The following is a 12,428-nucleotide window of genomic DNA, read 5'->3' as shown; positions in this document are numbered from 1 at the left end:
CCTTGGTCAGACCACACCTGGAATACTGTGTCCAGTTTTGGGCACCGCAGATGAAGGGAGATGCTGACAAGCTGGAAAGCGTCCAGAGGAGGGCAACTAAAATGATTAAGGGTCTGGAGAACAAGCCCTATGAGGAGAGGCTTAAAGAGCTGGGCATGTTTAGCCTGCAGAAGAGAAGGCTGAGAGGAGACATGATAGCCATGTACAAATATGTGAGGGGAAGTCATAGGGAGGAGGGAGCAAGCTTATTTTCTGCTGCCCTGCAGACTAGGACACGGAACAATGGCTTCAAACTACAGGAAAGGAGATTCCACCTGAACATCAGGAAGAACTTCCTCACTGTGAGGGCTGTTCGGCAGTGGAACTCTCTCCCCCGGACTGTGGTGGAGGCTCCTTCTTTGGAGGCTTTTAAGCAGAGGCTGGATGGCCATCTGTCGGGGGTGCTTTGAATGCGATTTCCTGCTTCTTAGCGGGGGGTTGGACTAGATGGCCCTTGAGGTCTCTTCCAACTCTACTATTCTATGATTCTATGATTCTATGATTTTGAATGAGCAAGCATTGTCTGTTTGAAAGGTTGTCCAGACCATGGCAATTTTAGATTTAAAAACAAAAATGGAAAACATGATCCTTGAAATTGTCCATCACGGATTTGCATTTGATCAAAGGGTTTAATTATAGTGTGATATATTGTATTGCTAATGAGAGCCGGCATGGTGTAGTTGATTGAGTGTTGGGCCAGGATGCTGGTAGATCAGGGTTCAAATCCCCCTTGGTCATGGAAATCTACTGGGTGAGGTTTTCTCTCAACCTCAGAGAAAAGCAGAGGCAAAACTCTTTTGAACAAAGCTTACCTAGAAAAACTGATGATAGGGTCATCTCTCATCTCATAGTTAGAAATTATCCTGAAATATTCCATAAAATTGATAGTTGATTTAAAAGGGAAATAGAATCTTGGGTATCTTGAATAGAGAGATTGGGATACAAGACCTTCAAATCTCCGCACACCTTATCTGTCATCTAATTATTTAGTCTAACACATATCACATCACAGTGCACCTTTTGAATTTAATGGGGTTCTAAGATGCACACTCCCATGGATAACAAATCTCTGGATGCCCAGGTCTCATCATGTACAGTGACAAAGTAAAATGGCAAAGTCAAGAATTTTGTTTTGAGAACATTTTCAATTGGTGGATAGTTGAATCTGTGAATATGGGGGGCTGATAGTCATGTGCCTGTTGAACATGGAGAAAATATGGAATATGGTTCAAAATCTATCTACCAGAATGCATTAAAATTAGTACAGTAGAGTCTCACTTATCCAACATAAACGGGCCGGCAGAATGTTGGATAAGCAAATATGTTGGATAATAAGGAAGCATTAAGGAAAAGCCTATTAAACATCAAATTAGGTTATGATTTTACAAATGAAGCAACAAAACATCATGTTAGACAACAAATTTGGCAGAAAAAGTAGTTCAATACGCAGTAATGCTATGTAGTAATTACTGTATTTATGAATTTAGCACCAAAATATCACAATATATTGAAAACATTGACTACAAAAATGCGTTGGATATTCCAGAATGTTGGATAAGTGAGTGTTGGATAAGTGAGACTCTACTGTATAACCAAAAAGGGAATGTTATTAATAAGAACACACAGAACATGACTCTGTAGAAAATGAAAACAGTCAAATAAAATAGTTTTTTTTTCACTCATAAAGGCAAGCCACCTTATTCTTATATTCTGTGGAACACAAACAGGAAAGTTGTGAATTTAATTATAACTTCCACCACATCCAATGAGTATAATGAGTGGCAAGAGGTGATGGAAGTTATATGAATGTCTGGAGAGGTAAAAGTTCCCCATCTCTGCTGTTACAGATCCATTCCAGGCAGCAAGTGCTCTACTATTTTTTAGCCAAAATACAAAGCCATTGATCAAAGCAACAACGAAGCTGATACAAGTGATCCAATTTCAACAACAATTTCAGGATGTGAAAGGAGTGGAGGAATAGTTAGCATGTTATAATTCTCTAGGAGGTGAAACAGGAAGCCACTATTGCCTGCATGCAACAGAAAATTTAATGTGCAAATGTGTATATTTCTAAATAGCATTTCTAAGTTGTCTATTCAAAAGTGATAATGTATCTAATCTTTGTGGGGGTTTTATTGTGCTAGAAGTGAATTGAAAACATACTACAGTTTGTACATCTGAAGTGGGAGAAAAGAGTGTCTAGGCTGAATCTTGTGTTGGCTTTCACATCATACCTCAAACTAGATTATCAGTGCTGGTAAATTTTGGCTTGCTTTCTATTTATGGTAAGAATTATGGTAAGTGTTGTTGGTCATGGTTTTCACATAGCTGCTGTTTCCTCTCAGCAGTTAATTAAGAAAGACAACCTTGCTTCAGTTTGATCTCTCCAACAGACTTGCTTATTTTACCTTTAATACCGAATTTATATAAGTCAATATTCTTGACTCATCATGATGCTTTCCTTTTCCTGTGTTGGTTTTTCTATTTTCTATTCTACAATATATTGTGAATTTTTATGACATATGAGACACCCTTTTCAATACCTGCATGGAGGTGTTTGAATCGTCTACTCATTATTTATTTTCTAAAATCTTCTAAAATGTTTTAAGATCTGAAACCTTTTTGAAACAACAAAAAGCTATAAAACAATATAACACTTGTGTCTCTCAATATTCTCAGAGTATCTAACAGTTAATGGTACTAGTGTCATTTGTCTATTTCCTTGTGTGTTTCATTTAAAAAGAATTGAATTGTGAACTATACTAAATGAAAAATATCTTAAAATAATGCACAACAAAGTGGCTATACTTTTTAAACATTTGGAGTACCAAGGAAGGATGAGATTGTGGTCCACCAGTCCTTTCATCCACTCCCTTTCTCCTCCTGATCCACTGTGACGAGTCTTGCCTCAAAACAAGTATGTGCAAAAGGCAGATGAAACAACCCAGTTTTGAGCCTGCATTTCCAGACATACTTACATGGGCATAAGTTCTGTTGAACCTTTTTAGATGTATTTCTGAAAAATGGATGAACTATCTGTGCATTTAAAATATTAGCTTCAGCTTCAGGAAACTTACTGTCATAATATGGGGTAAATTGGTGTTTTTCATTAAACTCTTTACATTGTAAGAAAAAAATGCACAATAGTACTTTCTTGATGTGTGTACAGAGAGGGAAGAAGAAGTTGCAGAAAAGCTATTGGTGGAACTAAACTTTCAAAGCATAATGGAGCAAAAAGGACACATGATCTTCATTGCTCTGGCTGATTATTTTATACAGGCTGTGAATTCCTGAATCCATCGAATATTTGAAATAAAAGTATTTCGTTCTTGAGTGCAGAGTAATTTTAAACTAATGAATATAATTTGAAAATGGGAATACATATTGTTAAAGGTGTCTACACTTTTTGGTTGAACCTCTGGGTGTCGCTGTTCACCATAAACCCATCTTGCATTTCTACACTGTAATACATCCACTGATATTATTGCTGTTCCAAAGTTGTGAAGACATCGCAGAGTGTCTTAACAGAGGAAACTGTAAATATTTTTGAACAAATTGAGACCATCCAAGCTTCTAAGCCAGAACCAGTTGCAAGGGGATTGGAAAAATGCAAGAGCTGTGGAGCTGCAAAGGCAGAATCTTGCTGCAATGCTTTTTGATGCTTTTTCTGTGGGAAATAATTTTTGCACAGATTCACTATTCAATTTCTGAAGAGATGCAGAAAGGCTCTTTTGTGGGGAATATTGCAAAGGATCTAGGAATGGATGGAAATCATCTTACTGACCGTGATCTCCGGATTCTTACCAGAACAGGTATGATTCAGTATTTTGCTTTGAACTACAACAATGGCCATTTGCAAACCTCTAAAAGGATAGATAGAGAGGAGATTTGTGAAAGGGCAGAGAAGTGCATCTTAAATTTTCAAGTTATTGCTGAGAGTAAAAGAAAACTGCATGGAGTTGAAGTGGAAGTTACTGATATCAATGATAATGCTCCTCACTTTCCACCAGGTGAGCAGAAAGTGAAAATTATTGAAATATCCACCCCAGGGTCTCGGTTTCCGTTACCTGAAGCTCAGGATCCAGATTTAGGCCCAAATTCTATACACAGCTACCAACTCACAGGCAGTAGTCATTTTTCTCTCGATGTGCAAACAAGAGAAAATGGTGCCAGGTACGCTGAGCTGGTGTTGGAAAAAAATCTGGACCGAGAGGAGAAATCAGTTTATGATTTGATCCTTACAGCTTTTGATGGAGGTGATCCTGTCAGGTCTGGCAGTGCTCAAATTAAAGTCATAGTTATAGATGTAAATGACAATGCACCAATTTTCAGCCAAACAATCTATAAAGTGAGCATAGAGGAAAATGTTCCTAAGGGGTCCATCATCTGTACAATCAAAGCAACAGATCTTGATGAAGGAATTAATGGAGAAGTGAAATACTCCTTCACAAAAACTGGCAAGAAGGTTTCAGAGATATTTCTTTTAAATTCAACAACTGGCAAAATAACATTAATTGGAAATTTTGACTTTGAGACATCATCCTTTTATGAATTTGAGGTGCAAGCTGAAGACTATGCAGGACTATTTGATAGGGCAGAAATTGAGATCACAGTCACAGATTTGAATGACAATGCTCCAGAACTAACAGTAACCTTTCTGACCAACGCTATCCATGAGAACGCACCAGCAGGAACAGTTATTGCTATTATAAATGTGGAGGATCAAGATTCGGGAAATAATGGTGAAGTCACATGTTCAGTTCCCAGAAACCTCCCTTTTCAGCTAAAAAAAACCATGGATAACTATTATAGTTTGGAAACACTCAGTGCTCTTGACAGAGAATTGGTTGCAAACTACAACATTACATTAATGGTAACTGACCATGGAACACCTCCTCTTTCTACATCAACTATAATACCACTCCACATTTTAGATACAAATGACAACCCACCTCAGTTTACAAAATCAGTATATGCAACATTTTCCATGGAGAATAACCCACGAGGAGCCTCCATTTTTTCTCTAAGAGCAAATGATCCAGACTGGGAAGAGAATGCCAGACTTACATACTCAATTGCTGAAGAAAATGTTTATGATTTCCCACTTTCCTCCTTACTGTCTATTAATTCTGAAACTGGGGTTATCTATGCCTTGAACTCCTTTGATTATGAAAAGATCCAAGAGATGCGGTTCCAGGTCAAGGCCCAGGATGGGGGCTCCCCATCACTCAGCTCCAATGTCTCAGTGACCCTCTTCATCCTGGATGAGAATGACAATGCTCCAGAAATCCTTTACCCCTCCCCTCCCACCGATGGTTCCACTGGGATAGAGCTGGCCCCTCGTTCCTCTGAGCCAGGTTACCTGGTCACTAAGGTTGTGGCTGTGGATGCGGATTCTGGCCAGAATGCCTGGCTCTCCTACCAGCTGACCAAGGCCACAGAGCCAGGGCTCTTCACTCTGGGACTCCACACTGGAGAGATCAGGACGGCCCGATTCCTTCTGGAAAAAGATGCCTTCAAACAAAGCCTGGTGGTTTTGGTGAAGGACAATGGGCAGCCCCCTCTCTCTGCCTCCGTCACAGTCACAGTGGTTCTGGCTGACAATATTCCCGACATGCTGACTGATTTGAGCAACATCTCTGTTCCTGTAGACCACCCATCAGACCTTACCTTCTACTTGGTGGTTGCAGTGGCTTTTGTCTCCTGCATGTTTTTGATCTTCCTCCTTGTTTTATTGGCCATCAAGGTGTACAGATGGAGAAATGCACAGTTGTGTGAGAATGGAGGTGTGAATTTCAGTGGAGTTCCAGTTTCACAGTTTGTGGGGATTGATGGAGTCCGAGCATTTCTTCAGTCTTATTGCCATGAGGTTTCACTGACTTCAGGCTCTCGGAAAAGCCAGATTTTTTTCCCAATTGGAAGCTGCACAAATACCTTGACACCACAGCAGGCTCCCAATAAACCAGATCCTTTATTAATAACAGATGAGCCAAATAACTTTCAGGAAGATGGAGCTGTTTGTCAGGTGAGCATTTCCATTTTATTTTAATGTTAATATGACCAATGCCTTTCTAGAGGACACTGCATTGTAGTAGTTGCAGTTGTTTTTGTTTTCTAATTGTTCTTCATCTCGCACCTTGTTAGTGGACTCAAAACTGTGCAGATGTTTTGACATGGGGGCCTATAATTTTTGTTTGTATCCCGTTCTTACAGTTTGTGGGGTTGGTTGAGCCTGGTCTTGTCTACTCTTCTGGAAACACGAATTTAGCAATTTCAGGAATAACCAACAGAATTGAGTAATCAACTGTGTGGTGAAGGATTTGTTATCAGAACCTTGCTGACACTGAAGATATGGAATGTTCTCCAATAGGTGGCCAGCTACGCTCTTTCAGGATTTACGGTCCATACTTCAAATAGAAGTACCCATATTTTACAATTAAAGTGCTTAGGTGTGATTTTAACTGTTTTCCCTAATCTTTTATATTTCTGTAAAGTACTTATAATTATTTGATGGAGAGCTCTAAAGCATTCGTTCAAGTACATCCAGGTTGTTAAAATCTTTTCATTTCATTTAATTTTGTGTTAGTTTCCCAAGTTAGTTAATATTTTTGGAAGCATTTTATGCTTTTATTCTGGTACAGCCCAATCCAAGGGAATATGTCCCCAGACTTCACGGGAAACTGCTGATAATAATAAACCATATTAAAAAGAAAGCTTCCTGGCACAAGAATACCACAGAGTTACACTGCAGTACCTAGAAATTGTCTAGAGAGGATACATTTTGTAGGAGGTGGCTTAATGAAACAGTAAATAGAGGTCCACAGATACTGAAGTCATGTTGTATTGGTGTTGCAGATTCTTTCACATTATTTTGTGACATGTCTTGAAAGCATATAGTCTATCAATATTTCACATATGTACATAATTCACCCAGTAGAAAAACTATATTGAATGAAGTTTTTAAAGACGTGTCTTATGTGATCATTCATTTTCAATCAATGAGTGCTCACAATAAACCCACCAGTTAAATGGCAAATTTTCATCTTCCCCAAGCAATTATGTTGATTACATGCACAATCCTTTCTGGAGCACCAACCATTTTACATGCACAACTTTTGAATCCTACATCCAGAATAATATGCACAGCCTTATATCAATGTTGCTCACGCTGGAAATGAGCATCTAGACAGGAGGAAATAACTACAGCATTTATAATGAAAATATGTTTTCAAATATAATTTTTTGTTATTAGACTGGTTCATTAGCTAAGTATTTATTTCTAAGTTTTGCATTCAATTTTAGCCTGAACATTATACATTGCTGGTTTAACTGATACAGCCATGCCTTCAAACTACAATAATTAAAACATTATACAAATAGTATCTCATGAGTGATAATATGTCGGTCACTGATACTGAAACTATATTCACACCTACCTCAGAGCAATACAGATACTACTATTAGTAAATTGCTTAGCAAACATGTCATAGTATAATGTCAACCGATCACCATGAACTGCCTGAGAATTATTCTTATAATTCAAAATCACTTAGATTGTTCTTTCCAATGAAAAAATAGCAGAAAATAATTCATTGGTATAAAACCATTGTGATTGTATGTGTTGTTTACATTCTCAGCAAGCTAAAACTTTGAGTACTTTAAAAGGTTCTTCTTCACATCATAAACATCTGTATTCACATTGTAAATATCTGTGTTTTCAGAATGGGGTCAGGTCTGATTTACCATCTAGCCCAAGGTGATACCACTAGCAACTGGATCCAGTTTAAAAAGGCTTTTCTCTTGTTTTTTTCTGCCTCTTATCTCATCTGAATTTTGACATGGAACTTAAATCTATTAAACAAAAACTGTGGGATATTGCCTTCTTTGAGCAGCATTCTCATTCATAGGTTTCTTGATCCCCAAGCGCCCTGAGTATACACTATGCTGGGCCTCTCCATGAAGCAAAATCATCTTAAGAACTTGACTGTGGTCAAATAATGCTGCCTGTTCTCCAATAAGATCCCATCTGAAGTGTTTCGAGGTAGATTTGCAGGAGTCCATTGCAAGACTTAACCCATGTAATAACTAGGATGTTGGATGTGTGTATCACATCTTATTGTCCTGAAGTTCTTATGAGAAGACTTGGCTACATATTATTAACCCACTACTTACCCGGTATATCAGCCCAATTCAATGTAAAGATTTTACTAGGTGACAATTACCATAATGTGACCTTGGCTGTTGCCAAGTTTCTCTCTGAGGTAGCCAGGGCAAGACAACACCCTGTATTCGACTCAAGATGAAACTTGCCTTGTATCTATTTGCAGTATTCTTACAGCTGTTCATATGCATCTTGCATTGCACGTCATCCTGCATTTAATTGGTCATCAATTTATGAATCTTTTTAAAGTTGTGCACCTTTTACCGCTGAGCCAATTGAGACTTTAGATCATAATAAAGTTTTAATTGATATAATACAGCACATCTGAAATCAGTACAGAAGAATCATACAGATTTGGAGGTGCAGATTATTTTATGAAAATTAGCACAAATAATAAGAAAATAGCAAAATGTCAGAAATTCAGTATATGGGTCCTCTCACGCAATACCAATGGATATCACCTGAAAAACGAGAAAGGGGTAAAACAGAATAATTTGTTTCCCTTAAAATTAAAATACCACACACAGTTTTAGTTACATCATGAAGGTAATGATCCATGTGAAATACTTTTTGTATCAAGGGTCAAAAGCGGAAGCTCGTGCAAAACAAAATGTATTGTGAAGCAGGCAAGATTCAGAACGAAGGAAGAATTACCAAATGCAGGTGATGGTAATTATAAAATTCCCATGAACCAGAATTCTGGCAGAAACATTCATGTGGGGTTTCTTTATATTATTTTTTTCCTCTTCAGATAACTTTTTTGTGCAGATCTAGCATTAAGAGTTATGGAAATTTAAATGCCAAATTCTTTGAAGAAAAATATACAATGATAATCAAACCATATTAAAGCATATATATATATATATATATATATATATATATATATATACACACACACACACACACACACACACACACACACACACACACACACACTTTAAAGTTCTCCATAGAAAGCAAGGGAAAACAGCAATGCAGAAGTACAAAAGAAAATATTAGCAAATACAGTTCTTTCTGCAGACTCAGAGTGTCACTGTTGTACAACAAGGGAGCAAGCATAGAGAGAAACATAAGCTTCCTTAGCAATGTTCCTCCATTACATTTGAACTGGTCAGGAAGGAGATCCAACAGAAGACTTTATTAAAAACATGCTACAGAAGGAAAGATCCTTAAAGATCAATTCATAAGGACAACATATTTGCTACTTTACTGTAAAGTACTGAGACGCTTAAAAAAGAAGAGGGGGAGAAGAAGCAATGAAACAAAGGCACAGGGAGACAAGCAAGGAAGGAAAATTGAGGCAAGTATTCCTTCTATTCATACTCTGGTCTGTGTTCTGCTGTGTGATGTCTGGGCAGGTTTACTATACAATGCTAGAAGAAGCAGAAAAGGACTCCTTTGTGGGCACCCTTGTTAAGGATTTGGGGCTTGAGATCAGAGACTTGCCAAGTCGTAAACTTGAGATCTCTTCAGAGAAGCAGTATTTTGCACTAAATGAACAAAATGGAAACCTGTATGTGAAGGACAGGATAAACAGGGAAGAGATTTGCCAAAAGTCTTCTATTTGTGCACTAAAATTAGAAATTGTGGCACACAATCCATTGAATATTTTCCACATAAAGGTTTTTATACAAGACATCAATGATAATGTTCCACGCTTCCAAGAAGAAGTTATTCATCTTAAAGTGAGTGAGTCTAATCTTCCAGGAGCAAGGTTTGTCCTGGGAACTGCTGAAGATGATGACATTGGAATAAACTCCCTCCAGAATTATCATTTGAGCTCAAATCCATATTTCAAGCTAGAAGTTCAAGAGACCAAAGATGGTGGAAAATATGCAGAATTAATACTACTTAAACAATTAGACAGAGAAGAACAACAGACATACCACATGATCCTGACAGCCATGGATGGAGGAGAAAGTAAAAAAACTGGTACAGCCACAATACTGGTAACTGTAACTGATATTAATGATAATACACCAGTTTTCTCGCAGGCATCATATAAAGGAAGCCTAAAAGAGAATTCCCCCATAGGGATGTCTATACTTCAAGTTAAAGCATCTGACAGTGATGAAGGATCAAATGCTGATATAACTTATACTATTATTAAAATTCAAGATAGCATCCAGAAAATATTCAATGTGGATTCCAGAGATGGAACAATTATTCTTATGGAAAATATTGATTTTGAAGATAGACAAAATTATGTGATGATAATGCAGGCAAGTGATGGAGGTGGACTAGTGGCACATTGCAATGTTGAAATCGAAGTTCTTGATGAGAACGATAATCCTCCAGATGTAATCCTCACCTCCATCTCCAGCCCAGTTCCTGAAGATATTGAACCCGGAGCTGTGATTGCCCTCATCAAAGTACATGACAAGGATTCTGGAGAAAATGGGGAAGTCAACTGTCACCTTCAGGAATTTGTACCTTTTCAGATTGTCTCATCTTCAGATGATTACTTTAAGCTTCTCACAGATAGTTCCCTTGACAGAGAAAGGTTCCCAGGATATAATATAACAATCACAGCCATGGACAAAGGCACATCTCCTCTGTCCACATACAAAACCATCTCCATAATAATCTCTGATATCAATGATAACCCCCCTGCCTTTGAAAAACCTTCATTTACTACTTACATCCTAGAGAACAACCCTGCTGGGGTTTCTGTTTTCCATGTCAAGGCCTCTGACCCAGATCTGGACCGCAATGCCCAAATCACTTACTCCTTTCTCAGTACCAGCATTGAGGACTTGCCTCTTTCCTCCTATATCTCCATTAACTCTGAGACTGGAACCATCTACTCCCAACGCTCCTTTGACTATGAGCAACTCAGAGAGTTTCAGATTGAAGTGAGGGCCCAAGATGGGGGTTCACCTCCTCTCAGCAGTAGTGCCACTGTGACAGTATGTATATTGGATAGGAATGACAACAGCCCCCAGATTCTGTACCCTTCTCAAGTACCCGAGGGTTCCTCTGTATTTGAAATGGTGCCTCGATCAGCTGAGTCAGGGTATCTGGTGACAAAAGTGGTGGCAGTGGATGCTGACTCCGGACACAATTCTTGGCTCTCCTTCCACCTCCTTCAAGCCACAGAGCCCTCTCTCTTCACCATCGGTTCCCACACGGGAGAGATTCAAACAGCCAGAACTTTACTGGAGAGAGATGCAGTGAAACAAAAGCTTGTTGTCATGGTGAAGGATAATGGACATCCTCCTCTTTCAGCCACAGTGACTGTGAATCTAGTATTTGCAGAAAGCTTCCAGGAGGCCCTTCCAGAGATGAACTCACAACCTAGTGACTCAGAGTCTCCTTCGGATATACAGTTTTACTTGGTGTTGGCTTTGGCTTTGGTGTCCTTCCTGTTCCTGGTGACTGTGATATTAACCATCATGATGAAATTACGAAGGTCAAGGAACCCCACTTTCCTTCAGTGTTTTATCCCCGACCCTCACTCAAAGACAGGAGCCATATTCCCCCCAAATTATGAGGATGGGACTTTGCCTTATTCCTACCAGATCTGCCTGTCCTCTGAATCCAGAAGAAATGAGTTTTCTTTCCTGCAGCCAAGTGTCCAGATTGCACAGAATGTCCTTGGCAATGGGAATTTTGATACATCTTTGATGTTTTGTGAAGGTAACCATATGGCTTCTGAAATGGAGACTGAAGGCATGGTAAGTTTACTTTATTTCCCTCTCTAGAGGTGCTTATCAGAATAATATGCCTTGAATTTTTTTAAGTAAAACTAGCTGTTGGCAAACCCAAAAATCCATTTAACTTTCAGTCCTGCATTGTGACAAGTGATGAACATAATGTATCATCACCACTACACAACAAAGAAAAGGCAGAGCTTCACCATCATTGCTACAGAGGCAGACCTGTAGGGAGATAAGTCTGGGTCAGGATCTCAGAGGACCATGGTTACATCTGTTTGTACCGCATCAAAATATATATCTATGCTTTCTAATTTGTATCAATTGTGGGATTCCTTCTCCTTTCTCTCTTTTTTGCTTCTTTTTGCAAGTTGTCACTGAAACATATAGGGCCTTTTGTTGTAAAATTTTGTATTTAAAGAAATTTTAAAAAGCAATGTAAATTCCAAAAGAATGAATTTACTAACTGGTAGATTGATTGGTAAATTGTCACAGAATTCGTCTTTAATTCCACTGAATTCAAGGGGTAGGGTGAAAATTGTAGTTCTGTGTTATCTTGAAGTGAATTGGAC

The 12,428-nt window shown here is 38.5% G+C and overlaps 1 protein-coding gene across 6 annotated transcripts in view; it reads left to right on the top strand.

Moving 5' to 3' along the window:
* LOC100562425 (protocadherin gamma-B4) overlaps window positions 1-12,428 on the top strand; it is a 378,208-nt gene that overhangs the window by 22,954 nt on the left and 342,826 nt on the right. Inside the window, exon 1 of one of the 6 annotated variants that reach the window (XM_062979485.1) lies at window positions 3,622-6,064. The exons of 3 other annotated variants lie outside the window; for them this stretch is intronic. In XM_062979485.1, the coding sequence (XP_062835555.1) occupies window positions 3,647-6,064 (2,418 nt within the window). In that variant the 5' untranslated portion in view covers window positions 3,622-3,646. 2 more of the 6 variants (XM_062979494.1, XM_062979481.1) reach the window with 2 other exon arrangements.

This window comes from Anolis carolinensis, chromosome 4 (assembly GCF_035594765.1).
Source record: "Anolis carolinensis isolate JA03-04 chromosome 4, rAnoCar3.1.pri, whole genome shotgun sequence".
Classification (NCBI taxonomy): domain Eukaryota; kingdom Metazoa; phylum Chordata; class Lepidosauria; order Squamata; family Dactyloidae; genus Anolis; species Anolis carolinensis.
This window is presented reverse-complemented; position numbering and strand designations above follow the sequence as displayed.